Source organism: Micromonas commoda, chromosome 2 (assembly GCF_000090985.2).
Source record: "Micromonas commoda chromosome 2, complete sequence".
NCBI lineage: Eukaryota > Viridiplantae > Chlorophyta > Mamiellophyceae > Mamiellales > Mamiellaceae > Micromonas > Micromonas commoda.
The window spans coordinates 814,858-840,478 of record NC_013039.1 but is presented as its reverse complement, the minus strand read 5'-3'; the positions used below and the strand labels follow the sequence as shown (position 1 = coordinate 840,478).

Sequence of the window (25,621 nt, the reverse complement as noted above, 5' to 3'; positions counted from 1 at the left end):
GATTTCGAATCATTTTTATCTCCTCAGGTTTTCTTCGTCCAGCCCGAGAAGACAGAAATAATATCCGAGTTGTCAAGCTCGACGCCGTACGCACACACGCGCGCCACCGAGCAGGAGCGACAGCGCGACCGCACCGAGCACTCGGCGCGTTATTCAACGAACGGCGGACGAGTAACACGGGAGTCATGGTGACCGTGACGACTTCTGGCATCGTGCACGTGCGGATAACGAACGCATCCACCGCCCATCAGGTTCGCGGCAAGAGGATGAGGGCGATGCGGTGCAACGCGTCGGCTCGCGGGGAGGGCGAGGAGCCTCGCGGGTTCGCGTTCAAGTCTGCGGCGGTGGCCACGGCGGCGGCTCTGGCGCTGACCGTCGGTTCCCCCGTCGCCATCGCGGCTGTCCCCAAGGGGCAAGGGGTGAAGAGCACCGACGAGCTCGGTCGAACCGACGTGGACAGATGTTCGCTGGAGGCGCTCGGGAAAGGTGCCTCCACGCGCGCGGCGTTCTCCGACTTCGCCACCGAGCAGAACAAGGAGCTGTACGTCAACGTGGAGGGGTGCGACTACAGCAACATGGACCTCAGCAACGAGGTCCTGTCCGGCATAAAGGCGAGGGGTGCCAACTTCGCCAACTCCGTCTTTCCCAAGGAGGCGTCGAGGGCGGACTTCTCGGACGCCAACCTGTCGGGCGCGGTGATACGAAGCGCCAACCTGTACACCACCATCTTCGCGGGCGCCAACCTGGAGAACGCCGACTTCTCCGGGTCCCTCGCGTCGGGGGCGTACTTCGGGAAGGATCCGCAGACGGGTAACCAGGCGAACCTCAAGGGCGTGAACTTTGAGGGCACGCTCTTCGCGGTTACCGACGTCAAGACCATCTGCCTCAACCGCACGTTGGAGTTCGAGGCGCAGGCGGAGCTCGGATGCTGATGGATGCGAGACGCGTGTAGCACTAGTGCTGTTGTTGTTGTCGTGCTATTGTTGTTGTTCTCGTGATAACACTAATCCCGTTGTGCTACCGCCGCCGCCGCCGTTAACACTTACCGTGGCTCAGAATATATCGTTGATCCACCCGTCATCCGCCGGCTCGCCCCAGCTGTCCTCCGGCTCGGGCGCCGGCTCGGGCTCCGGCGGCGGCGCCTCGCCAGCGGGTGTCGCCTCCGCCTCCTCCACCGGGTAGTCTGGGTCACCGGGAACGACCACGCGGCCGTTGATTATCTTCGCACCCTTGGGCCGTCCCTTCCGCTTCTTCCTCCCCGGCCGGCCTCGTCGTCCCCCTCCCCCTCTCCCGCCGCCGCCGCCGCCGCCGGTCGTCGCGAACCGCTTCGCCGAGCGCTCGTCGCCGCCCAAGTCACCGCCGTCATCGCCTCCCCCATCCTCGCCCTCCACCGCGGGCGTCGCGCTCCTGCCGCGCCCGCGCTTCCGTTCGCGCAGCGCCAGCTTACGCTCGCTCGCCGCGGCAATGTCCCTCGCGCCGCCCCCCTTCTGAAGCACCCTCAGGAAAGCAGTCTCGGTCAAGCCGTCGTCGTACCGCTTGGGCTCCCTCGCGGCGGACCTCCGTCGTCGTCTCCTGCCGCCCTCGCCGTCGTCCTCCGAGCTCAGGACGTTCTCGACCATGTCCTGCACCTTCAGTCGCTTGGTGCTGACGACTTTTTCGCTCCTGGCTCCCGGTTTGATCTCGACGGACGCGACGTCCCGGTCGCGAACCTCCTTGGGAATCTCGTGGTACTCCATCAGGCGCGATCGGCCCGGGTGCTTTTTGCTGTCGGCGCGCTCTCGTTCTCTGTCCATCTCCTCGAAGAGCTCCACCTCCTCGTCGCTCCTGGCGATCATGATGTTGATCTCCTCGTCGGTGGGCAGGTTACTCCCAAGCCTGTCGTCGTCTCTCGCGAGAATCTCCTTCAGGACCGAGTTTCTCTCCTCCGCGGTTGACCGCTGGTTGAACATCCCGGCTTGGATAGCCTTGTGGTCGATGGCGCGCTTCTCGTTGGCTTTGCGCAGGATGTCCTCCTCGATCGTGCCGTCGCATACCATGGTGAGAATCTTGACTCTTCGCTTCTGGCCGATGCGATGCGCGCGGTCCTCCGCCTGGGCATCCATCTGAGGGTTCCAGTCGGAATCGAAGATGATCACCGTGTCCGCCGTCTGCAGGTTGAGACCCATGCCGCCCGCCCGGGTGGAGAGCATGAAGAGGAAGTAAGGGGAGTCCGGGGCGTTGAACTTATCGAGGAGATCAGCCCTCGCGTCAGTGCCTGTGGAGCCATCCAGACGCAGGTAGGTGTACTTACGCCAGTCGAGGTAGTCGCCGATGATGTCGAGGCACTTGACCATCTGGCTGAAGAGCAGGACGCGGTGCCCCGATCTCTTCAGCTTTGGCAAAATCCGGTCCAAGATCTCGAACTTGCCGGACGCCCGCAGGATCTCCTCGGGGCCCGACGGCTGATAAAACAGGTCATCGGACAGGAAAAGATACGGGTGGTTGCAAACTTTGCGTAGCTGCATCGCGGTGTTCTGTAGAACGCGAACCTTGCCCTCCGTGTTGGTCACGGTGCCCTTAACCACCTGGCGGTAGTACGCCTTTTGCCACGCAGACATGGCGCATTTGATCGTCTCTTCCTCCTTCTCGGGCAGCTCCTTCTCCACCTCGTTCTTCTTACGTCGCAGCAAGAATGGCCTGAGAACCTGGTGCAGACGCTGGATGATCAGTAGCTCCTCCTCCTCTTTCAGGACCACGTCCTCTTTGTTTGCGGCGAAAGGGGCGTTGAACCAAGCCTCGAAGGCGTCTGTCGAGTTGAACACCGAGGGGAGCAGAAAGTTGAGGAGCGACCATAGCTCCGTGAGGTTGTTCTGGATCGGAGTGCCCGTCAGCAGCAGTCGGTGGGAGGCGGTGTACGCCGCCTGAAGCACGCCGCTAAGCTTCGACTGGTGGTTCTTGAGCCTGTGCCCCTCGTCGACCACGATGTAGTTCCACTCAATCTTGCTCAGCCACGTCTTGTCGTACATGGCCAGGTCGTAGTGGGTCAGTAAGACGTTGAAGGCGCCCTCGTTCACTACCTTCTCACGCATCTCCCTCCTTGCGTCTTTGTATCCATCGTACATCACCACGTCGCAGTCGGGGAACCAGACCTTGAACTCTCGAGCCCAGTTCGGCAGCACCGCCTTGGGCGCTAAGATGAGATGAGGCCCCTTTACTCCCTTATTCTCGGCGAGGTACGCGAGAAGCGAGATGCACTGGATGGTCTTTCCCAAACCCATCTCGTCGGCGAGGATGCCGTTGAGCTGGTTGTTGTACAGCGACACCATCCACTGCAACCCCGCGAGCTGGTACGACCGCATGGTTCCCTTACCGTTGGGACCCACTAAAATCGACGGCTGCACGTCAATCTCCTCCACGTCGGCGCTGTGCGCGAGTGTGGTAAACTGGCGGATGGCGCTGTACTTTTCCTTCTTCCCGTTTGGCGCGTCGTTTGCTTTGTCGTCGGCGTCGGCATCGGGCGGAGCGTCGGGGTCCAAGACGTCGGGATCCTCCATGGCGCGCCGCGCTGCCGCCTTGGTGGCTTCGATCTTCTCCGCCAGGTGCTTCAGCAAGTCGTCGGTGGTGCTTAGAAGCTCCTCAATTCGCTGATCCTTGCTGTCCTGCACGAGTCGCAGGTACGCCTCCTCGTCGCCGGCCTTCAGGGCATCGATCCTCGCGCGCTCCTCCCTAGCCTCGGCGTTCTGTTGCTTCCTGTGGTAGGAGAGAACCCCGTTGTTTCGTTTTCGCAGCCGCAGCTTTGAATCCTTCTCAGCCTTGTCGAGCAACTTCGCGTGCGCAAACATCTGCGCGAGCCACACCCTTCGCTCCCTCACCACCGTCACCCGCGCCTCGATCTCCATCTTCCTCGCCACCGCCATCGCCAGCCGCTGCTTCCGCGACGCCTCCACCTGCGCCCTGCGTTCAGCCTCCATCCGCTTCTTCTCCTCGCGTTGCCGCGCGATGACCATCCGCGCGTGCAACTCTCGCTGGCGCTTGAGCTCGGCGTCCATCCGCATGCGCGAGTGCATCTGCTGCATGCGCGCGGCGGCGTGGCGCGAGATGCTGGCGACGTAAGTGTTCGGGTCCGCGGGCATGCGCGCGGGTCGCGTGTCCAGCAGCGCATCCGGGTCGCGACACGCGTCCGCGACGCGAGCCTCATTCGCGATCTTGTACCGGACCCTTCGTTGGAGGTCGACGAGTCGAAGCGCCTTGCCCTCGATGACGACGGGGAGGCGGATCTCGTCCGGGAGGGTATCCGGAAGGGCGTCGATGGCGGCGGCGCGCGCGGAGATCTTGGCGTCGAGCAGGCGCCGCCGTTCGTTCCTCCGGGTCTCCGGATCGTCTTCGTCGTCGTCGTCATCCGCTTTTTCGTTTTCGGTGGGAAACGCCGCCGAGATCTGCGCTGCGGTGGGTTTCCTCGGGTCGCCCGCGGCGGCGGCCGTCATCAGCCCGGCGGGCACGGTGAGCCCGCGCGCGAGCCGCCCGAACGCGGCCACCTGAGCCCTGAGCTGAGCCGCCTGCGCCGGGGTCAGGTCGCCGGTCGCCGGACCCGGGCGTGTGGTGGCCGATGCGCCGCGAGATGCCCGTGCCGCGGTCGTCTCGGGCTCGTCCTCCTCCGCCTCGATCCACGCCCCCGAGTCGGCGGCGTCCTTAACGCGCTTCAAGATCTCCGCGCGCTTCTCGTCGCGCTCCCACCTGGCGAGCTCGAACGCGGCGCCGATCGCCCGCGCGGGATCCTCCAGGTACTCGCGCGCGTGGTTGAACCATTGCTTCGGCCTGCGCGCTTGTTCACCGCCCGGGGTCGCCGGGGGCGTGCGACCGGCCACCGCCGTCGCCGCACCCTCGGACATCGCGTTCCCTTCACTCCAACGCGATGCGCCGCCGCGCCGATTCCGCGCTCCCGGACCCACGCGCGGTCGTCGTTTGAAAGCCGGCACAATCGGCGTCTTCCACCAACCCTAAGACTTTTCAGCGGAGCGGCGCAGTGCACTCGCTGACGGCTTTTTCGAACGAACGCCCACACGCGACGCGTTAAAATTTTCTTTTCCTCCCCGTCCTCTCGCGCGGCGTTCCCCCTTCACGAAAACGAACAACTGTTACAGCTCCTCTACTCAATCATCGCCGCGCCGCTGAAACCCACGCGCCCGCTCATCGCCTCCCCGAGCGCCGTCGCAACCTCCGCGCTCGCCCCGCCCAGCGCCTCCCTCACCTTACCCTCGTACTCGGCTCCGACGTACGATCGGAACCTTCGCAGCGCCGCGACGCACATGGCCAGAGCCCTCTGGTCCCTTCGCTCCGGCGCCGCATCCGCGCCAACCTCCGCGGGCGTCGGGCCGGCGGCGTCCGCCGCGGCGTCCGCCAGCTTCGGCGCGAGCGCCTTGACGAGCGCCAGGCACAGCGCGCCCGCGGCGTCTGCCAGCTGCGCCCCCGCGTGTTCAACGGGAAGGCTCGCGTCGTCGAGCTCGGCGCGAAGCCTGGCAATCTTACCCTCGATCCGACCCGCCGCCTCCTTCGCGCGGCCGGCGTCGACGTGTCGCCCCTGCGACGCGGCGCGGTCCGCGTCGGCGGTGGCCCTCGCCGCCTGAGCCTCGGCGGCTTCCACCTTTCGCCGAGCAGCCGACGCTTTCCACTCGCGGTTCACTCGATCCGCCGCGACTGTCTCGACGGCGAGGCACGCGATGTCCCAGGCGTCCGCCGTGCCCCACGCGACGCCGCGCGAGGCGCCGTCCTCGTCGGTCCCGGCGGCGGTCTCGTCGGAGATGGACGTCTCGAGCCATCTCGCGACGTCGGCGGGCTTGACCAGCCCGAGCTCGAGAAGTCGGGACACGGCGGTGACGGCCATGTGGGGGTGGGTGCCCGCCCAGATACCGGCGGCGGCGGCCACCATGACGTCCGCGCATCCCTGCTCCTCTGAGGATTCCTGCGTGAGCTCCGTCAGCGCGCCCTCGTACCGCTTTAGGAGCACGTTGTGGTGGGTGATGCACTTTTGGCCGTGTTGGAGAGCCGCGACGGTGAGCACCTTGGCGGCGCCGGCGCGGCCGAGGGCGTCGAGCTTGCCGCTGGTCTTGAGCCACTCCATGACCTCGGCCGCGGGTTTCTTCTCCTTCATGAACGCCTGCAGGTCTCTCAGCGCGCCACTGCTGCCGTTGAGGGTCTCCAGGATGTAATCGGGGTTGAGGGCGGGGGTGTTGGGCATGATGCAGTGGAGCTCGTCGGGGAGGCTCTCCTTGACGCGATCGTAGTAGCTCAGACGGCAGAGCCTTCGCACCACGGAGCTGCAGAACGTTCGCTGCGGATGTGCCGAAGCCTGATCCGCGACGTGCACCCAGCTCTGCCAGGGCCACGCGAGCTCGAAGCAGGAGAGGTGGTGCGCCATCCAATCGGCCAGTCTCTCCCTAGCCTCAAACTCCATGCGGCCGATCTGCCTGAACATCTGCCCGACAACCTTGGCCATCATCTTCGGGAAGCTCGGGATCGCCTGGCACAGGTCCTGGATCACGATGTGGTAGAACACGGCCTCGTGCGCGGGCCTCGGCAGCGCGAGCATCTCCCCGAACAGGGTCTCGGCGACGAGGAACTGGCATCGCTCCGGGTGATCCGCGGGGAGGGGCAGGGTGCCCATCTGGTCCGCCGCCGGGATGGTCGCGTCGCGCCTGAACCCCGGTTCGAACGCCCAGAGCGTGTCCGCGATGTACTCCTCGGCGACGAAACGCTCGAGGGGACCCCAGTCTCCGGCGTCCCACAGTCCCTCGGTCTGCTCCTGGGGCAGGATCCTGCGCGGTGGAACGACGAACGGATCGAGTTAAAAAATTGGTCCACCGCCGCGAGACGCAACGACGCGAGCGATGAGTGTCGACCGAACGGGTGGCGGGCGGCTCGTGCGCTTCGCTCGGTACGCATTTCTTACATCAGTGAACGTCAGGGGATTAACGAGATATAAGGAAATGATGAATCATCACCGCGATGACGACACCAGCCGCTTGGGTTTGCGCAAAAACACGAAGAAGAAGAAGAAGAGGAAGACTGGGGAATTGAGCGGCGAGCGATTGTTTCCGCACCTGAGACGGGGACGCACGGGGTACGCCGCGAGCGCCTCCGCGGCTCCGCTGAACGTCATCTCGACCACCTTGAGCGGCGGCGGGGTGTGCTTATGCCCGGCATACTCGAACTCGTCTCCGGTGACGACGTCGGTCACCGGCGGGATCGACTTGACGGTCCAGGAGGCCTCATCCTGCGCTCCCGCCTTGCGCACCTCGTTGACCCTTCCCCAGCACTCCTCGAGCCAATCGTCCACGGTATCCGCGGCGGAACCCGCGGGCGGCGCGAAGAGCATCGCGGCCGGGTCGGGGCCCTGGCGGCGCTTGCGAAGGTAGTCCTCGATCGAGTCCATCATCCTGTCGAATTCCTTGGCCTTTTGGAGCGTGCCACCCGCCCAAGGGAGCGCGGCGAGGGCGATGTATGCGAGGTAATCGGCGCGCGGCTGCCATCCGGGCTCGCCCTTCTCCGCGGCGTCGAGCGCAGCGCAGACCACGGCGTCGAGGATGTCCACCGCGGCGGACTCGGAGACGATGCCAACGACGGGCCACACCGCGACAAAACGGAGCAAAAGGCGAGCCCTGATCCTGTCGTCGAGGGTTGCGGACGCGAGCGACGTCTCGAGCAGCTCGCACGTGGCGCGGACCACCTCCTCGACGAACTCGCCGCAGCCGTGGTTGAGCATCGCCACGAGAGTGGCGTACACCGGGGTTTTGACCGGCAGGTTCTGCACGCACTCAAGCACGAACTTGCACGCGGGCTCGTTGAGCGCGGGGAGATCCTGCGCCAGAAGCCCGCTGAGGTGCTTCATCATCTCGGGCGAGCCGTCGCAGTGGATGATGGCCTCGCGCATCTCCTCGAGCTCGCGACTGCCAGCCATCGGGCCGGTACCGCCAACTGTGGGTTTGAACACCCGCATGTGGGAGCCATCCTATCGTCCGGGAGGCGCGGGGGGAGTGGGAATCGGTTGAGTGCCTTGGATCGACGGCGGAGAGGCGCATTGAATTTAAGATCGGCGGCGAACCGACGATCGCGGGTGCGGGACGGTGAGGAACGGGGGAATCCGGCGAGCGGCGGTGGGATTCCGGCGCGTGACACACCTCACGACGGTGGCGCTTGCCGCCTCTGAAGTCTCCTCCCATGGTGGCGGCTCTCGAGCGCGGGGAGTATTGGCGCGGAGCCCGCTCGATCAAGGGTTCAGGGCAAAAATTGGACGGGGAGCGGATGTGAGCGCGCGTTTTGTCCGTCCGAGTGACCGATTGAAAGTGCCGTTGCGTCAACATACCTCGGCACGCCGGGAGAACGCCGGTGGGTGACCCGAGTGAGGCCATGGGCTTCTTCGGCAGGCTTTTGGTGGCCCTTGGCCTGGCCAAGAAGAAGGTTCGTCCTCGGATCTACCCTTACCCGCCCCCGTCCCCGCCTCGAGACCCGCGGTGCCTTCTCCCCAATCTTTTCGAACCATCCCCGTTGACCCACGGGCCTTTCCCCCACGTTCATCCATTGCAGAGGAGCCTGCTGGTCATGGGATTGGCCAACGGTGGTAAGACCACACTGGTGAATAACCTCAAGCCGGAGAAGGACCGCGACCCGCCCGAGTTCGTCGCCCCCACCGTCGGCTTCAACGTCGAGCGCTTCACCCTGAACAAGTGCAAGCTCACCGTGGTCGACATGTCCGGGCAGGGCAAGTACCACGAGCTCTGGGAGTGCTACTACAAGGACATACAGGCGATTATCTTCGTGGTGGACGCGGCGTCGTCCGCCGAGCAGCTCGAGGAGAGTAAATCCATGCTGGCGACCATGCTGTCGCACAAGGACCTGAAAGGGACGCCGCTGTTGGTGTTTGCAAACAAGAGCGACTTGCCAGAGGCGAAGGGCGCCGCGGCGATTGCGAGCGAAGTGAACCTGACCGGGGCGGTGTGCGATTCGAGAGCGTGGCACATAGGGGCGTGCAGTGCACTGACCGGGGACGGCATCGACGGCGGCATCAAGTGGCTCCTGGGCAAGATTTAAAGGTAGACCTTAGGCTAAGTATATTGATAGGCGATACAGTTGTTTTTTCCCGTTCAGTACTGTCGACGCGACGTGGGTCGAGCGTGGATGTCAGGCAGCCGAACCGTGTCCGTCCGCTCGACGAACGACGGAAACGTCCGCAACCTCAGCCGCTCCACCTCATCCTGGAGCACGGCCAGCTCCTCAGCCTGCGCCCGCGCGATGTGCTGCAGCTTGGACTGGGAGACGACTGAGCGCATTTTCATCTCGGCGGCGATGGCGGCGTTGTCCTTGCCCCCAGCCGCGCCGCCGCGACTGTCGCGGATGCGCTCGTACTCCGACACGCTCTCGCGCATCTTCGCAGCCTTCAGCGAGATCTCCTCGTTCTGCGACGCGATGCTCTCGATCTTCCTTCGGACCTTCTGGACCTCCTTCTTTTTGTCCGCCAGAAGTCGCGCGTGAAGCTTCACCGCGTGGTTGACTCTCCTCTGCAGCGAGTCCATCTCCTTCTTCTTGCGTTCGCTCAGGGCATCCTCCTCGGTCTTCGCGTCCATCGGGTCGTAGAGGATGTCCGGGAGTAAGGCACTGTCAGCGCGGGTCATCTGAAGCTCCTTGATCTTGGCGACCAGGTCGTCAGCCTCCATGTTGAGCCGCGCATTCTCCCATTCAAGGTCGTAAATTCCCTTCTTGAAATCCTTAATCGCGGTGAGCCGCTTGACCTTGCCTTCGCAGTGCTTGAAGATGGAGTTGTTCAAGGTGTTCACGACGTCGCGCTGGATAAGCATGACGTCCGCCTCCGCAGCCTTGGTGACCTCCAACCCGGTGGGCGTGAGGTCCGGGACGATCGCCTCGGCCAGACCCTGCCTCACGGTGATTGGCACCAAAAAGTCGTACATCCTCGCAAACCTCGCACCCGCGTGCGCCTCAATCTCGCCTTCGAGCTCGTCGATCCTCGCCTGGAGCACGATGTCCTTCTCGGTGAGTCTGAACATGTAGGATTGGATCTCGTCCATGTCCTCCTTGATCCCCCGAAGCTCAGCCTCCTTCTCGATCTTCTTCTCCCTGTGCTCCACCAGCTTCTCCCAGTCCTTCTCGCGGATATCCTCGCTCCGGTCAAAGTCGGGATCCAACGGTTCCACCGGCGGGGGCCTCGGCTTGTGCTTGAGCTCCGCGGCGGGCCCGCCAACCGCGCCGTGGAACGGATCCACCCGCGCGGCGAGCACGACGTTGTCGGCGGCGCCGGTGTCGGCCTCGGCGTCCGGGGGCTTGGCGATCATCGCAGCCGCCGCCGCCTCGAGAGATTCGGCACCCTTGGACGACTTGAGCTTGTCGGCTGCGCGGAGCGCCGCGCCCGCGCGCGAGACTCTGCGCCCCGCGGCCCGCAGGTTCTGGCTGGCGCGACTCGTCGTCTTATCCTTGCGAGCGGGGTTCTTGCGTCGCTTGTACAGGTTGAGGAGCTTTTTGATGACGTCTTCGTCGATGTCGCCCAACGCGCGAATGAAATTCGCCTCGAGCTTCTTATCCTGCTCGACGCACGCGTCCAGTCGCTTCTGCGCGGCGTCCACGACTGTCTGAAACTCCGCGACCGCCGCGGCGCTCTCCGCCTTTTTCTCCGTGACCTCACGGAGCTCCTCGCCGAGCTCCAGCTCGATCCTCACGTCGTCGTCGGCGCCAACCTCAACCTCGTTGGCGCACACGACGAGCCACGCCTCCATCTGCGCCAGCCTCGCGTCGGTGTCGCATCGCCTGGCGGAAAACTCGGCGAGCTCCTGGTCCCACGTCTTGACGATGTCGGCAGCCTCCTGGCGGGTCTTGCGAAGCTCGGCGTCGAGGAGCCTGCGCTTCTTCAGGAGATCCTCCTGGTACACCTTGTTCTTCTTGTCATACTCCCTCGCGAGTTTCTTCTGCTCGTCGCTGTAATCCTCGGGCTCCGTCTCCAGCATCCAGTCGGGTTTGGGGAGTTCCTCCGCCTGCTTTCCAGCCTCGTCGTTCTCGAGCTGACCACCCATCATGTCCTTGAGCGCGCGTTCGGACGGGTCGTTGGCGCCGCGAGCCGCGAGCCGCGCCGCCTCGGCGGCATCCTCGGCATCTTTCTTGGCCCTCTCTTCGGGTGACAGCCAACGCTGCGATTTGATCTCCGAGTCCTTCACCGTGACGGGCGCGTTTTCAATCTCGACGAGCTCGATCGTCGGCACAAACACCGGCGCCCCGTCGTCGGTGGTGTCCGTCCAGCCCTTGAGCTCGCGTCTGATGTCCCCGATGCGGATGTTGAGGTCCCCGAGCCGGTCCATGTATCCGTTCTTGACGCCAACCATGTGATCGTAATCCGCGTTGAACGCCCTTCGAATCTCGCGAGTCGCCATCTGCAGCATGACCATCTGCGTGATCTTGCGCCGCGGCGGGTACACCTTGAACATGTCGTACAGGAGCGACTCGTACGAGCTGGACTTGGCCTTGGCCGCGGCGGCGGCGGCGGCCGCGGCAGCCTCTTCTTCTTCCTCCTCTTCCGTCTTTTTCTTCTTCTTTTTCCCGTCGCCGCCCCCGGCAGAGGCTGGGAGGTCTACGCGAAGGTCAAACAGATCCTCGGTCGGAATCTCCCCTTGGTCCGCGAGATACTCCTGCTCGGCAACCTCCATCCGTCGCAGGAACGCCACGCCCTTCGCCAGCTTCGCGCGCTTATCCTCGACCATCAGGGGATAGTTGTACACCACGAGATCGGTGTCCTTGAACCCGACGACGGCGGATCCGTGCGTGGCCATGGTATCCCAGCACTCCTTCTTGATCTTCGCGCCGAGGTAGTCGGTGTACAGCGTCTCCCTGGCGAGAACCTCCTTCGCCGCGGCCACGCGCTCGTCCCCTTCCGCGATGAGCTCGTCCCGGAACTTCTCGTCTATGAGTAGGTTTTCGCGCGGAATCCGTTCGAGCTCGTCGGCTTCCTCGTTGCGCTTGATGGTTTCCTCCAGCCGCGTTCGCAGGGCTCTCACCTTCTCGAGCGTCGCGGCTTTGGCGGCGGCGGCCTCGGGGGTGTCCTCCTCGTCCGCGTCCGCGGCGACGACGACCGCCTCTTTCCCTTCCTCTTTCCCTTCATCCTCCTTTTCAGGTACCTCGTCGTCGGCCGGCCTTTGGTCCTTGAAGACGGGTTCGGTCGGATCATCCGCGGGTTCCGATCCGACGGGCGCGTTTCGCCTCCTCGCCCCGTCCCTCTCCGCCGCCTCCGCCAACGCCCCGTCCACCTCAACCTCCGGGAACGCCGCGTCGCCCGCCGAGGCGACGACAACGACGGCGCCGTCGAGGCCCGCGGTGACGAGCCGCCCGCCGGGAACAGCGACGATGGCGCCCGCGCCCCCGCGCTCCGAGTCGTGCGCCGCGACGGACGAAGCGACTTTTTCACCCAACCACGTCGACACGACGCCGTCGCCGGCGGCGACGGCGAGGCGCCCGTCGCCCGCCGCGACGAGCCCGCCGAACGTCGCCTTGCCCACCCCCGCCGGAGCGGTCCACTGCGGCTTGAGCGTGTCCGTGGTGCCGGACGCCGGGAGGACGTAGGTTCGCACGGATCGATCCGCCGCTATCGCGGCAAACTTTCCCGAACCCCCCGCGCCGGCGACGGCGACGAGCGGGAGCTCCACTTTCGCCGACCGAACCTCCGCGCCCTGCACGGCCCACGCGTCCGCCGGGTCCCCGACCGCGCCTTTCGCCGGCGGGCGCACCACCGCCACCGTGGCGTTGGGCCCGGCGACGAGGAGCTGATCCTCGCACGTCCAGCACGCGGCGACGGCTCGGCCGAAATTGATCGGGAACGCGACTCGGCCGACGACTCGAGCCCCCCCGTCGGTCGAATCATCCGTCTCGACGAACCAGCACCCGTCCTTCTCGTCCCCGGCGACGGCGAGGCGGGTCCCGGACGGGGACATGGCGAGGGCGTCCGGGGCGGCGACGGTGAGCCTGACGCGGAGCAGCAGCCTCGGCGCGGCGCCCGTCGACTGGTACACACGAACGACGCCGCGTTCGGACGCCGTCGCGAATCGGTCGCAACCCGCGGCGAGGGACCCAGAGGCTAAACACGCCAGCGGTGCGCCGCCCGCGTGCACACTCCAGGCGCACGCGCCCGTCGCGAGGTCCCAGCCGCGGAGGGTGCCGTCCGCGCCGCAGGTGGCGACGCCGCCGTCCGCGAGCGCCGCCGCGCCCGTCACCGGGCCAAAGTGGTAATCGCCGATTTTCTCCGCGACGCCAAACGACGCTCCGTCCTCTCCCTTTGCCTCGTCGCCCGCCTCGTCGCCCGCCTCGTCCTTCGCCTCGACGTTCACGAGGTAGATCCCCGCGCGATCCGTCGCGACGACGGCGGACTCGAACCTCTCGCCACCCACCCGCACCGACGTCGCCGCCTCGCCGACGTCCCCCACGCGAACCTCGCGACGAAACGCAAACGGAGACGCTCCGTCCCTCGAGTGGAACCTCAACGCGACGACGCCTCCGCCGCCGGGGGACGCCGCCGCCGCCGTCGTCGTCGCGAGCACCGCGTGCGTCCTCGTGAACGCGATGGCGTCCACGCGCGCGCGCGAGGGCGTCGCCGCCCACGCGCGCGCCAAGCCGGCGGGGGGCGCCATCACCTCGCCGCCCGTCGGTTCAAACTTTTCCAATTCGCGGCTTACCCGCTCGGTGACGTCCGCTGGCGGCGCCACCACCTCGCCGTCGGCGCGGGAGCACACCAGCAGAACCCCTCCGTCCGTGCCGAGGCACACGGCGTTATCGGGGGACCACGCGGCGGCGGTGACCGATCCGGGGGCTACGCCCGCGGATCTCGTGTCGAAATTCACTACTCGCGTCGTCAGCTCATCCCACGCGCGCTCGATGGCGTGGATCGTCGCCGCCGGGTTGGCGCTCAGCGGTCCTTCCGGTTCGTGCGTCACGAGCAGGTCGTGCGCGTTGAACGGGTTGAACGCGATCGACACCGCGTCCGCGTGGAGCGGCGACGTCGCCACCTCCTCGTCCGGCGCTTCGGATCGCCGGACGCTGAGGCGACGCTCCGGGGCGGTGGACGCGAGCGCGAGGAGCTTGCCGTCTCGGGAGAAGGCGAGCGCGCTGATCCCGACGCTCGCGCCGCACTCCTCGAGCGAGCCCAGCGCGGTGAGGTCCGCGAGGGCGTGCACGTGCACGGCGGGCGCGCCGGGTCCCTTGGTGGCGTACGCGAGCATCCCGCCGTTCGCGGGGCTCGTCGCGAAGCACGAGATCCCGGTTCCCGCGCCCGCGAGGAAGCGGGCGGTGCGCGCGTTGGCGTCGTAGAGCCTCAGGGCGTTGCCCACCTGGGTGACCTGGGGAGCGGGACGGGAGGATAGGGGATGGGGACGGGCGGTCAGGACCGATTGTCAACCCACGGACCCAAAAAAGGCTCGGGCGAACGGGGGCGTGGTGTGGGTGGGCCGTGTTTGGAATCGCGCGCGGGGGAACGCACCACCGTGTGCGCATCGCAGTACTCCGCGCAGCCCGACGCGACGCCGAAGATGTTCTGCACCTCCAACGACGTCGTCATCGTCGTTGGCCCCTCTGAGACGCCCCTCTGATACGCCTCCAAGCCACGACCCCCAATAGCAGGGGTCCACAAATTGTGGGAAGGCCTGTGCTCGAGGTGGCCTTTAGCTGGGGCTCGAGTGACGACGGGAACACCTTGCACAGTTGCGCCTGGGAATTAGGAAATATGATGAATGAGGTCGCCTTTGACTGATTCACGTGTGATTCTAACAACGAGAAACGTGTTTTGTTTTTGCAGAAATTTCCACATCGATGCTCGCCTTCAGCCCTCCCCCGACGCCTCCACACTGTTCAGATCGATGTGAAACTTTGCGAGGACGTAGCTAACGACGCGAGGCGTCGATCCATGGGCTTGAAAATAAAAAAAAAGAAAGCTGCCTCCGTTGAGGATCGAACTCAAGACCTCCGGATTACTCAACGAGTAACTATCCAACCGTGTGGTTGGGGAAGATGATCGGGTTCTGAACAGGGCTTTCACCCTGAACGGAAATGGAACTAGGAATTCTCCTAGAGCTTATTGTGTATGAGACCGACGCACTACCGACTGTGCTACAGAGGCCGAATGGCAAGTTGACAGTTGGCTGACTTCTAAACTTATGTACGTGCATGAGATTCCGAGCGTCGATTTCGTATGTATTCCAGTCATGGGTGTGTTCCGGTGAGATGTAAGAGTTTGGCTCCAATGGGTTTTGCGGCGAATGCTCGTATGGACTTTGTTTGATCGGACGTCGCCCTTTTTATATAAATGTGACTGTGACACGTTGAAAATGATGGAAAACCTAAAAATTCTGCTGCCGCGAGCCTTGTTGGAGAGGGTCGAACCTCAGACCTCCACACGCAACCACCAAGCGCTCATCGGCGATCTCACGCCAACGCGTCGCTTCGCTCCGACCCTCGCGGCGCCGGGGATCGTTGCTTCGCGAGACGTAGGTACGCGCAGACATCCTGAGTTGATACACAGTCAGCGGTTGGGGAAAAAATGGCGATGATGCTCGTCAGGAGGGTGGCGCAACGCGCGTTGGTCCTGGCGTCGGAGTCGCGCGGGGCCTGGGTTGGATCGATGCGAACCTTCGCGGCACACTCCGGAGATTCGGGATCCGACGACGACGCCAACCCAGACGTGGACACGACTTTCAACGAGAGGAAGGATGCCTGGTCCGATCGCAGACGGGAGTGGAACAAGGAGCTCAACGCGCAGCGGAAGCAGTGGGCCGCCGAGTTCGCCGCCGAGGCCAAGCAGGAGGAGGAGCGCATGAAGGCGGAGCGCGCGAGGATCGAGGAGGAAAAGGCGGAGCGTCAGAGGCTCAAGGGCATCAGGAGGGAGGAGAGGGCGAAGGCCGCGGCGGACAGGGAGAAGATCAGGCTTCGCTTGAAGGAGCGCGAGCTGCGCATCAAGAACGTTCGGAGGCAGCAAAAGGAGTTCGTGGCGCACCTGCGTCGGACGGCGCGGGAGGATCATCTGCTGAACGCTAGCAGCAAGTGGGTGACGAGGGAGCAGCTCGATTCGCGCATAGAACGCGCGCTGAAGAACCCCCGCGAGCTGTACCCCAGCTCGCCGATGTGGACGAATCCATTTTTTTAGTGCTTGGCCAGCTGTGCTGGAACTTTCCTAAGAGTAGATCATGTCACACTTCCCGCGCACGCGAGTAGTGCCGCATCGGCGTAGAGCCAGCGTCAGCCTCTGACACGCACACTAATCTTAGAGAGATGTCGTTCACCTCGGCCGTGTCCTCCGCGGTCGCGTCCCCCGCGGCGGGGCTCGCGATCCGAGCGATCCGGCGCGAAAAATCAACCGCGACCGTCGCGCGCCGCGATGACCGACCCGCGCGTCGCGTCGTGTCGCGCCCGCGTCTCGGCGAGCGCCTCTCCACCCGCCGCCGCGACCTCGTCGTCCCCGGCTCCTACGCCGCGGGCGCCCCGTCGTCCCGCGGTGACCCCGACGAGAACCCCTTCGACGCCATGGACTTCGCCGAGTGGTTCAAGACGTTGAAGAAGGCGCCGTGGGACGAGGCGCCCAAGGCCTGGAAGGAGTTCTGGGCCGTCCGCACGCAGGCCGCGGTCATCGAGATGGACGTCGAGAAGGAGACCGTGGACGCCAAGGAGGTCGAGGGCATCGGGTTGAACCCGCCCAAGGACAAGGCGGAGGCGATCGAGCGGATCAAGACCAACGCGGTGTACTACCGGCAAAACTATCTCGTCGCCACGTGGGCGTACGCGCTCGTCAACTGCGTGATGCCCCGGCACTTCGGCGCCAACCCCGGCGCGGTGGTGTTCCTTCTCGCCGCCGCCGGCGCGGTGCTGTGCGCCTCAGACGTTCTCCTCGGGGAGTTTTCCCTGTGGCTAAAGAGCGGCGGGCGGGACTTTGCTTGGAACGCGTCGAGGGTGGCGGGCGTCGACAGATCGACGCTGAGGGGAGGGCTCGGCGCGGCGGCGGGGCTCGGACTGTGCGCCGCGGTGCTCGCGGAGGGATCCGTGGCGCACCTCGCGGGTTCGCTCGCGTGGGGCGTCGCGCTGTCGCTTGCGCACGCGGCGTTCAGGCCCATCGACCTCAAGAGCACCATCAGCAACCTGTGGAAGGACGTGAAGGGGGTGCAGACGAAGGAGGAGGCGGCGGAGGTTGCCAAGAAGGGGGTGAAGGCGGTGCAGTCGTGGTGGAAGAACAGGCGGCCGAACGAGCCCACGCCGGTGGTGATGACGATGAAGGGGGATCCGAACAAGGCTGCGCAGCAGTACTACGAGCAGCAGCAGCGGCAACAGAAGAAGGATGACGACGACGTGGTGGACACCGACGGCTGGGCGCAGAGCGACTTCAAGGGCCGGCTTCCCGGCGGCAAGAAGTGACGGCTTCGGGATCGACCTCGCAAGTTACCACGAGTCGATTCGCTTCGAATCCGATGCGATTGAATCAAATGTCTAACGTTTGTGCGACTATAAGTGATCGATTGACGCGACGCGCGTTCGCGTGACCCCCTCGACGACGCCCTCACAGCTCGTCCTTCTTACCCTGCGCGGCCATCTCTTCCTCGTCGATGGGCATGTAGATGCCCTCCGCGGCGAACCACAGGTTGTTCGAGTCCTTCCCTTGCACGGCGCACACCTCGAACTGCCCGGCGATTGGGCGCCCGTACTTCTGCTTGTGCGAGTGCAGGTACTTGCCGGTGCTGGCGTGTCTCAGGCGGATCTTCTCGTCCCGCACCCAGCCCTTCGGGTTGGACGTCTCCAGGATCCAGTCGTCGTCGACGTTGCCCTCGTCGCCCTTGGGTCCCTCGCCGAAGCAGCTCACCTCCTGGTTGCCGGTGATGGGGGACTGGTGGAGGTGGGAGTGCAGCCACTTGCGCGTGTTGGCGTGCATGAGCCTGAACCTGTGGCCGTTTTGCAGGGGCACGCCGAGGACGCACCGCTCACCGTGCTTGGCCTCGACCGTCCAGTAGCTGTTGGAGTCGTTCGGCTTGGGGAACCCGGTGACGCTCTGCTGGCCGGATCCGCTGCCGTAGGTGATCTCGTGCGAGTGGAGCTTGGCCTTGGTGCTCGCGTGCTGAAGCTTGATGGTGCTCCCGCAGGTGACGAAGGAGAAGTCCGGCATGTCCACGACCTCCGAATTTACCACCACCGCGAGCATCGCACACAGCATAAGCCCGAAGATGGCGAACGCCCTCGAGCCCATCATCATCATCCCGTCTTTCTGCTGTCGGATTAGTCTAACCCTCACGGCGACGATCGGTGACGCGCCCTTGATTTACACGCGAGCCCACACGCCGTCCGAGCGCCTCCGTCGATTTGTCCTCGATCTGCGACCGAGCTGCGATTCGTCGCTCCGACTCGTGCGTCGCGCTCGCGTGTCTGACGGCTATCTCCTCGCGGGCAGCCTTCTCCGACCTTCTGAGAACAGCCTCCGCCCCTCGCAACCCTCAAAATTTCCGCCGAGGGCTGGAGAAAGACGCCGGTTGGTGGCCACGTCTCACCACTCCTTCAGGGGCGCGCTTCCGCCAGCACCGGGGCGCTCCAATGCAGACTCTTCTGTCGCCGAGCATCATGCTTCGCACGGCGGGTGTCGCCATCGCCCGCGGCGTCGGGTGAGTGCCCTCCCCGACCCCTCGACCCGCCCCCCCGGTCCAACCGCGTCGAGCGCGAGAATGAATCGAGAGGCTCACCCTTTTCCTGCCCAATTTTATCCAGGTTTCGCAGGACCGGCGTGCTCGCGCACCGCAGGGATGGTGTGCAGTGCGCGCGCGTGATCCGCCCCATGGCCTCCGCGGCGTCATCCTCCACCGAGACGGCGGCTCCCAAGACGGCCGACCTCAAGGATGCCGCCGGCAAGGACATCTCCGGCTCCGGCATCCGCCGCCGGTTCCTCGAGTTTTACGAGCAGAGGGGCCACGCGCGCCTGCCCTCCTCCTCGCTCGTCCCGGAGGACCCCACCGTGCTGCTCACCATCGCGGGAATGCTCCAGTTCAAGCCCGTCTTCATGGGTCAGGCGGAGCGCGCCGTCCCGTGCGCCACCACCACCCAGAAATGCGTCAGGACCAACGACATCGAGAACGTGGGCGTCACCGCGCGGCACCACACCTTCTTCGAGATGCTCGGCAACTTCTCCTTCGGCGACTACTTCAAGAAGGAGGCGATCCAGTACGCGTGGGAGCTCGCCACCAAGGAGTACGGCCTCGACGAGACTCGCATCTACGTCTCCGTCTTCAGGGAGGATGACGAGGCCTACGCCATCTGGCGCGACGTCGTGGGCGTCCCTGAGGAGCGCATCAAGCGCATGGACGAGGCGGATAACTTCTGGGCCGCGGGTCCGACTGGCCCGTGCGGCCCGTGCTCCGAGCTGTACTGGGACTTCCACCCGGAGCGGGGTGCCGAGGGTGCCGACCTCGAGGACGATTCGCGCTTCATCGAGTTTTACAACCTCGTGTTCATGGAGATGAACCGCGACGCCAGCGGCAAGACGGCGCCGCTCAAGAACAAGAACATCGACACCGGCATGGGCCTCGAGCGCATGGCGCAGATCCTCCAGGGCAAACCCAACAACTACGAGACCGACCTGATCCGTCCCATCATCGACAAGGCCGCGTCCATGGCCGGAATCTCCTACGACGACGCCGACGACGCCACCAAGCTGAAGCTCAAGGTCATCGGCGATCACACCCGCGCCGTCGCCTACCTCGTCTCCGACGGCGTTCTCCCGTCCAACGTCGGCCGCGGGTACATCGTCCGCCGGTTACTCCGCCGCGTGGTCCGATGCGGCCGCCTCCTCGGCGTCAAGGCACCCGAGGGTGCGCAGGCGTTCACTCCCACCATCGCCGAGGTGGCCGTCGGGATGAGCGGCGACTGCGACCCCGAGGTGGCGAACCGGGCGCCAAAGATTTACGAGGAGTTTGAGCGCGAGGAGCTTCGGTTTGCCAAAACCTTGGGCCGCGGCGAGGAGATCCTCGCGGATATGATCGCCGCCGCCAAGGCGAAGGACGCCGAGGCCCCCGAGCTCTCCGGCGACGACGCTTTCACCCTCTACGACACGTACGGCTTCCCCCTGGACATCACCACCGACGTGGCCACCGAGGAGGGCGTCGCCGTCGACGTCGAGGGTTTCGAGGCGGCGATGGAGATCGCGAGGACCCTCAGCCGCGACGCTCGCGTCACCGTGGACGTCACCGCGGGCGACCTCCTCGCGACGATCGCGGACGAGCTCGGCGAGCCCACCAGGTTCACCGGTTACGGCAGCCTCGTGGAGCAGTCGGTGACTGTCCGCGCCATCGTCAGAGCCGGGGAGCGGGTAGACTCGGCGGCGGCGGGCGAGACGGTGGAGGTTGTACTCGACGCCACCCCGTTCTACGCCGAGGGCGGCGGGCAGGTTGGCGACGAGGGCGAGATCCAGCTGGCGAACGGCGTCGTCCTCTCCGTGCGCGACTGTCGAAAAGCCGCGGGCGGGCGGGTCTTCGTCCACGTCTGCGAGGTCACCGGCGATGCGTCCGGGTCGGTATCCGTCGGCGACGCCGTCACCGCGGCGGTGGACGCGGAATCCCGCCGCCGGGCAAAGGCGAATCACACCGCCACGCACCTCCTCCAGTCCGCGCTCAAGAGGGTGGTGGGCGAGGACGTCTCGCAGGCGGGTTCCCTCGTCAACACCGAACGGCTCCGCTTCGACTTTAACGCCCCCGCGGGTCCCACCCCGGCGCAGCTCGAGGAGATCGAGGCGCTCGTCAACGGCTGGATCGGAGACGCCACCAACCTCGTCGCGCAGGAGATGCCCATCGCCGAGGCCAAGAGCCGCGGCGCGACGGCCATGTTCGGCGAGAAATACGGCGACGTCGTCCGCGTCGTGGACGTCCCCGGGGTGTCCATGGAGCTCTGCGGCGGCACCCACGTCGCCAACACCGCGGAGATTGGCGGGTTTAAGATTGTCTCCGAGGCGGGCATCGCCGCGGGGGTCCGACGCATCGAGGCCGTCTCCGGCCCGGGCGTCGTCGAGCTCCTCAACCAGCGCGAGGGGGTCGTCCGTGAGCTCGCCGGCGCCCTCCGCGTTCCCCCCGAGGAGATCGCCGGTCGCGTGACGTCGCTGATGGACGACCTCAGGGCGGCGCAGAAGGAGGCTGAGGCGCTTCGAGGCGAGCTCGCCGCGGCCAAGTCCGTGGCGCTCGCGGCGGACGCGATCGTCGCGTCGAACGGGTCCAGGGTGCTGGTGGCGAGGCTGGACGGCGTGGACCCCGCGGCGCTCAAGTCGGCGGCGGAGAGCTTGCTCGCGAAACTCGCGGGCGAAGCCGGCGGGGCGGGCGCGGCGGTGGTGCTCGGCAGCGGGAGCGCCGACGGCAAGGTTGGCTTGGTGGCCATCTTCGACGAAGAGGTGCAGAGCGCGGGGGGGCTCAAGGCGGGCGCGGTGCTGGGCGCAGCGGCGAAGGCGTGCGGGGGTGGCGGCGGGGGTAAGCCAGGGTTCGCGCAGGCTGGAGGGCGCGACGCGACGCAGCTGGACGCGGCGTTGGACGGCGCGCGCGACACCATCGTCGCGGCGCTGTCCAAGTGATGAGTCGGCGAGTGAAATTAATCAATCAAGAATGCGATCACACCGGAAGCGGCGGCGGCGTGACGACTATGTCGTGCGCCGCCAGCATCTGCGCCAGCGCCGCTCGGTACGCCGCCTCGTCACCCCGCAGCGGGCAGTTCCTCGCGCACTTGTACACGTGGTCCATCGCGAACGGCTTCGCGGTTCTCGCGTGCGGGCACCCGCACAGCGGCGGCAGCGAGATCCCCTTCCTCGCCAGCCGCCTCTTGACCGTCTCCTGCAGCGCCTCCACCGCCTTCACCGCCTCGCTCGCGCGCTTCGCCTCTTCGGCCTTCTCCGCCCCGCGACGTTCCGCCTCCGCTGCCCTCGCCGCCTCCGCCTTCATCCGGGCCCTTTCCTCCGCAGTTGGCTCCGCCGCCGCCGCCGCAACCTCGGCATCCTCCGCGTCGACGGCTGCTGCGCAAAGTTTCGACGTCTCCCTCGCGCGTTCCGCCGTCCTGGCCCGTTCCCGCCGCCGCGCCGCCTCGCGCCTCTGGCTCTCCGCGTATAACTCCTTCGTGGCGCGAACACGCCCGGCGTTGTCCGTCGGTTTGGCGGCGTTCGTCGCGCCCGCCGCGGCGGTCGCCTGCTCGGGGGCTCTCGCGAATGCGGCCGGCGACGCGAGCGCGAGCAGCGCGCGATGCGCGGTGGCGACGCCGTTCGCCTTGGCTGTCATCAGCGCCTCGAGCGGTGAGACGATTTTGGCGTCGTTTCGGCGCTCGTTCTCCTTGGTGTCGTCCACGGACACCCGCGCGACGTCGTCGACGAGGGCGGTGACGGTGGGTGGGCGCTGCGCTTGGTGCACGGCCGTGGCCGCCTCGGCGCGCGCGCGCGTGAGCGCGGCGGCGGCCTCGGCGTTTCCCTCGGGCGTCTCCCACGAGGCTGCGTCGGGCGCGTGCGTCATCGTCCTCGGACCTGGGGGCGTCCGTCGATGGGGCGTGCGGCGTCGGGGCGAGATGCGAGCCTTCCCCCCGTCCGATGCTGTTTCGTCGCGGGTGTCCGTCTCCGATGCCGGATTCGGCGACCAGCCGGTTCATATCCCCGCTCCGAGCCAACTCGATCATTTTTTCTCGCCGTAACTCCACAGGTGACGAGTCAGTCGCGAGTCACGGTTTCGGGGGTACCGAGCACGAAACGAAGCGTCATGAAATGCGCGTCGGGATTTATTCGGAAACGAACAGACTGGGAACGGGGATTCGAGTTTTGAAGTCCTCGTCAAGTTCCGACCGTAGGTGAAGCGGGTGCGGACCGTCCGATGTATGAACTCGCGAGCTCCGCCGGAAGAGCGACACCTGTGCACGGCACGCCGCACGAACCCGCGAGAGGATCAAGTAATCATGCCTCAGATTCAGTACTCCGAGAAGTACTACGACGACGTCTACGAGTACAGGTGAGAGATCGCGCCGACGGCAGCAAACGCCGCGGTCCGTCCGGGATTTCGGGCCTCAGCTTCGAAAGTTGTTTTACCGCGCGCGCGAAGATGGGTGTTTCCCCACGCTGCGCGCCGGCGCCGGCGCCGCGCGCGTTGAGCGGTTCACGCCTGACCGACGCGACGGTAACATCCTTTAGGATGTTATCGAGCGTTTGGCGCCCGAAATTTCGACCCGGATCCATCGCGACGCGCCGATACCGCGGTTTACGCGCGCGCACCCGGATCGCTTTTGCACCCCACCGCAGGGACCCCCGAGCACCCGCACCGAAAAATTCCGCGACTGACCCCTCGCCCCTTCTCCCTCCTCGCGCCCCGCAGGCACGTCGTCCTCCCTCCCGACATCGCCAAGCTCCTGCCTAAGGGTCGCCTTCTCTCTGAGGTACGTCACCGCTCCCCCAGATCGGGTCGAGACCCTCCACGCCCGTCGTTTTCCGACGGGGGTTGCGAGCTCGAGATTCAACGATTGCCCTCACCCTGCACACTCACCAGCAACGTTTGGATGCGAGCGCTGGTTTTTCAAAGCCTTCCCGCCTCCGGACTCGCCCCCGCCGCGTGCGCTCCACTCGTCCTCCCGAGCCCGATCTCTGACGATCCGATCGCCCTTTGTCCATCAGGCTGAGTGGCGCGGTCTCGGCGTGCAGCAGTCCCGCGGCTGGGTGCACTACGCCATCCACAGGCCCGAGCCCCACATCATGCTCTACAGGTGCGTGCGCCGTCCCAGCCCCCACGCTGCAGTTGGATTCGCGAGTTTCGCGCGCGTGTTTTTCAAACCGATCGGGGCGACGCGCGTCCGCCGCGGCGTTCCCACCGCGCCCGCCGATCGCATCGGCCCCGCGGTGACCTCGTCGCATCCCCGGGTTCCTCTCGGCGATCCGCGCCTCGCGAGACGCGCCGAGTCCCTCGCGCCTCGCCCGACGACGCGATCGACACTTTTTCACATCGAAACTGACAACCCGTACCGAACAATCGACAGGCGCACGCTGAACTACGGCCAGCCGGCTCTCACCGACGCCGCCAACAAGGCCAACCAGCAGTAAGCTCACGCGCGAGTCGACGGGTGAACCGGAGGGCGGTTCGCACCCGTCGAGGGCGGCGAGGATGGGGCGGGTCCGAGGGGAAACAGACACCGGCGGTGGCGACTGTAACAGTCGCCCGCCGCGCGAGGGGTCGACCTTCACCTCGGGCCGTCGAGCCACCACGCGGGGGGATCCGCGCGCGAGCGAAGCGGGGAGCGTCGATGGGACGAGGCGATGAGCTCGCGCGGGGACGTATCATTCCTTGGGCCACGCACGACGATCACGAACACGTGAGGGGGCGGCGGCACCAACAGCGTTATTAGTCCGTTCGAGGGGGTTGAAAACACGCGACAAGACACAGAGGGCTGGCTCCGGCTTCAGCCGGAATCGAGAGGAGGAGACCACCGAGGCGACGAGGGCGGAACACGAATTAGCACTTGGACTAGCGACCAAGATCACAAACCTGCTCGTAGCTTGTACTACCAAATTCGAGTACACCGAGGACGCGGGGACGCGCGCATCGATTCGCCAACGCTTTCATCGGCGCCCAAAGCCTCCCATATATTCAACCTCGCCGTATTCCGCTCACCCTCAACGCGGGGTCAGCCCCCCGCCGTGTCGCCGTCACGCGTGAACGACAATCACTGCGCGGGTCCCGGTCCCGACGCGGGGGGCTTGTAGGGCGACGCCGCCGGGCTCGTCATGGCCGGAGGATTCGCCGGACCGGCGGATGGGGGCACGTAAGAATCGTCCCCAACCCCCGGGGTGTGCGCGTACTGAACGGGAGCCGCGGGGGGCGGGATGGGCGGGTGCGCCTCCATGTTGTGGTACGGGTCGTTGGCTCCGGGTCCGCCGGCGCCGCCGAAGTCGAGGTCCCACATCTTGGACCAGAGGAGGATCTGCAGGTGGCGGATGATGAACGTGATGCTCTGCATGGCGAGGAGGAATTTGGGGACGGTGGCGAACTTGTCCGTGGTGGAGGGCTCGGAGAGGCCCATGTTGTACCAGGGGACCTGCGGGGAGGGAGTATCGGGCGTGCGGTTGTCAGCGGGACCGTCAGCGGGAGGGGAGATGACTGAGCGTCGGGGCAGGGGGCGATACCGGGCGTAGAACCGCGAGGAGGTGAGGGACACCGTTGGTTTGGCGCCAGAATTCTTAGTTGACTCACCGAGGCCTTGTGCAGGTGGGTCCCCCAGAGCGCGAGCCACACGACGTCCATAATCCACATTCCCGTGACAAAGATGGTGTACATCCGCAGGAGCCGGTCGCTCCCGGCCTCCAGGGCCACGATGGCGAAGAGGGTGAACCCGAAGGTGATCATGTTGATGCCGCCGAAGGCCCAGGACAGGGCACCGAAGACGGAGACGACCACCTGCGCGTTCAGGAGCAGCTCAGCGTACTCCTTGGCGGTCTGGTAGTCGTAGATGGGCACGAAGCCCCCGATGGAGCGCGCGATGACGTCCATGGTTTTGGGATGTCCTCTGCTGCCGCGGCAATGTCACCTCGGTCCGTCTGGGTCGAGCTTCAAAATTATCGCAGCACTCCACCTCTCGTTATCTGTGAGCGCTG

General features: G+C 65.7%; 12 protein-coding genes across 12 annotated transcripts; 7 read left to right on the top strand and 5 right to left on the bottom strand.

The window, feature by feature from the left end:
• Nucleotides 1–106: 106 nt before the first annotated feature.
• MICPUN_56142 (predicted protein) lies at nt 107–993 on the top strand. Its single transcript, XM_002500021.1, has one exon. It carries the CDS (start codon nt 186–188, stop codon nt 930–932), a length of 747 nt encoding a protein of 248 aa, XP_002500067.1. The 5' UTR covers nt 107–185; the 3' UTR covers nt 933–993.
• A 59-nt stretch (nt 994–1,052) lies between these two features.
• MICPUN_56143 (SNF2 super family) lies at nt 1,053–4,868 on the bottom strand (the record flags this gene model as incomplete). Its single annotated transcript, XM_002499538.1, has 1 exon — nt 1,053–4,868. One exon carries the CDS (start codon nt 4,866–4,868, stop codon nt 1,053–1,055), a length of 3,816 nt encoding a protein of 1,271 aa, XP_002499584.1.
• A 219-nt stretch (nt 4,869–5,087) lies between these two features.
• On the bottom strand, nt 5,088–7,933 carry MICPUN_56144 (predicted protein; the record flags this gene model as incomplete). The annotated part of the gene is made up of 2 exons (XM_002499537.1): nt 5,088–6,791; nt 6,978–7,933. 2 exons carry the CDS (start codon nt 7,931–7,933, stop codon nt 5,126–5,128), a joined length of 2,622 nt encoding a protein of 873 aa, XP_002499583.1. The 3' UTR covers nt 5,088–5,125.
• A 632-nt stretch (nt 7,934–8,565) lies between these two features.
• Nucleotides 8,566–9,063, top strand: MICPUN_73229 (predicted protein; the record flags this gene model as incomplete). The annotated part of the gene is made up of 1 exon (XM_002500020.1): nt 8,566–9,063. A coding segment is annotated over one exon (498 nt), but the record flags the coding sequence as incomplete, so codon positions are not given.
• Nucleotides 9,062–14,572, bottom strand: MICPUN_104756 (predicted protein; the record flags this gene model as incomplete). Its single annotated transcript, XM_002499536.1, has 2 exons — nt 9,062–12,695; nt 14,495–14,572. The coding sequence occupies 2 exons, from the start codon at nt 14,570–14,572 to the stop codon at nt 9,117–9,119; spliced, it is 3,657 nt and encodes a 1,218-aa protein (XP_002499582.1). The 3' UTR covers nt 9,062–9,116.
• Nucleotides 14,573–15,432: 860 nt separating this feature from the next.
• On the top strand, nt 15,433–16,200 carry MICPUN_107755 (predicted protein). The gene has a single exon (XM_002500019.1). It carries the CDS (start codon nt 15,551–15,553, stop codon nt 16,151–16,153), a length of 603 nt encoding a protein of 200 aa, XP_002500065.1. The 5' UTR covers nt 15,433–15,550; the 3' UTR covers nt 16,154–16,200.
• Nucleotides 16,201–16,278: 78 nt separating this feature from the next.
• MICPUN_56148 (predicted protein) lies at nt 16,279–17,412 on the top strand (the record flags this gene model as incomplete). The annotated part of the gene is made up of 1 exon (XM_002500018.1): nt 16,279–17,412. One exon carries the CDS (start codon nt 16,279–16,281, stop codon nt 17,410–17,412), a length of 1,134 nt encoding a protein of 377 aa, XP_002500064.1.
• Nucleotides 17,413–17,554: 142 nt separating this feature from the next.
• MICPUN_78474 (predicted protein) lies at nt 17,555–18,154 on the bottom strand (the record flags this gene model as incomplete). Its single annotated transcript, XM_002499535.1, has 1 exon — nt 17,555–18,154. The coding sequence occupies one exon, from the start codon at nt 18,152–18,154 to the stop codon at nt 17,555–17,557; it is 600 nt and encodes a 199-aa protein (XP_002499581.1).
• Nucleotides 18,155–18,814: 660 nt separating this feature from the next.
• On the top strand, nt 18,815–21,586 carry MICPUN_79369 (predicted protein; the record flags this gene model as incomplete). The annotated part of the gene is made up of 1 exon (XM_002500017.1): nt 18,815–21,586. The coding sequence occupies one exon, from the start codon at nt 18,815–18,817 to the stop codon at nt 21,584–21,586; it is 2,772 nt and encodes a 923-aa protein (XP_002500063.1).
• A 68-nt stretch (nt 21,587–21,654) lies between these two features.
• Nucleotides 21,655–22,683, top strand: MICPUN_56151 (predicted protein; the record flags this gene model as incomplete). Its single annotated transcript, XM_002500016.1, has 1 exon — nt 21,655–22,683. The coding sequence occupies one exon, from the start codon at nt 21,655–21,657 to the stop codon at nt 22,681–22,683; it is 1,029 nt and encodes a 342-aa protein (XP_002500062.1).
• Nucleotides 22,684–22,941: 258 nt separating this feature from the next.
• On the top strand, nt 22,942–24,073 carry CKS (predicted protein; the record flags this gene model as incomplete). Its single annotated transcript, XM_002500015.1, has 3 exons — nt 22,942–22,994; nt 23,355–23,415; nt 23,651–24,073. The coding sequence occupies 3 exons, from the start codon at nt 22,942–22,944 to the stop codon at nt 24,071–24,073; spliced, it is 537 nt and encodes a 178-aa protein (XP_002500061.1).
• Nucleotides 24,074–24,484: 411 nt separating this feature from the next.
• Nucleotides 24,485–25,553, bottom strand: MICPUN_105160 (predicted protein). The gene is made up of 2 exons (XM_002499534.1): nt 25,221–25,553; nt 24,485–25,065 (listed from the first exon to the last, which is right to left on the bottom strand). Exons 1-2 carry the CDS (start codon nt 25,515–25,517, stop codon nt 24,694–24,696), a joined length of 669 nt encoding a protein of 222 aa, XP_002499580.1. The 5' UTR covers nt 25,518–25,553; the 3' UTR covers nt 24,485–24,693.
• Nucleotides 25,554–25,621: the final 68 nt, after the last annotated feature.

What these genes read in the sequence shown, in the direction of transcription:
- MICPUN_56142 (XM_002500021.1), top strand. Translation starts at nt 186, where the DNA reads ATGGTGACCGTGACGACTTCTGGCATCGTGCACGTGCGGATAACGAAC.
- MICPUN_105160 (XM_002499534.1), bottom strand. Translation starts at nt 25,517, where the DNA reads ATGGACGTCATCGCGCGCTCCATCGGGGGCTTCGTGCCCATCTACGAC. An exon ending in CCCACCTGCACAAGGCCTCG is followed by an intron (nt 25,066 to 25,220) that starts GTGAGTCAACTA and finishes CCCTCCCCGCAG; the next exon opens with GTCCCCTGGTACAACATGGG.
- MICPUN_107755 (XM_002500019.1), top strand. Translation starts at nt 15,551, where the DNA reads ATGGCGATGATGCTCGTCAGGAGGGTGGCGCAACGCGCGTTGGTCCTG.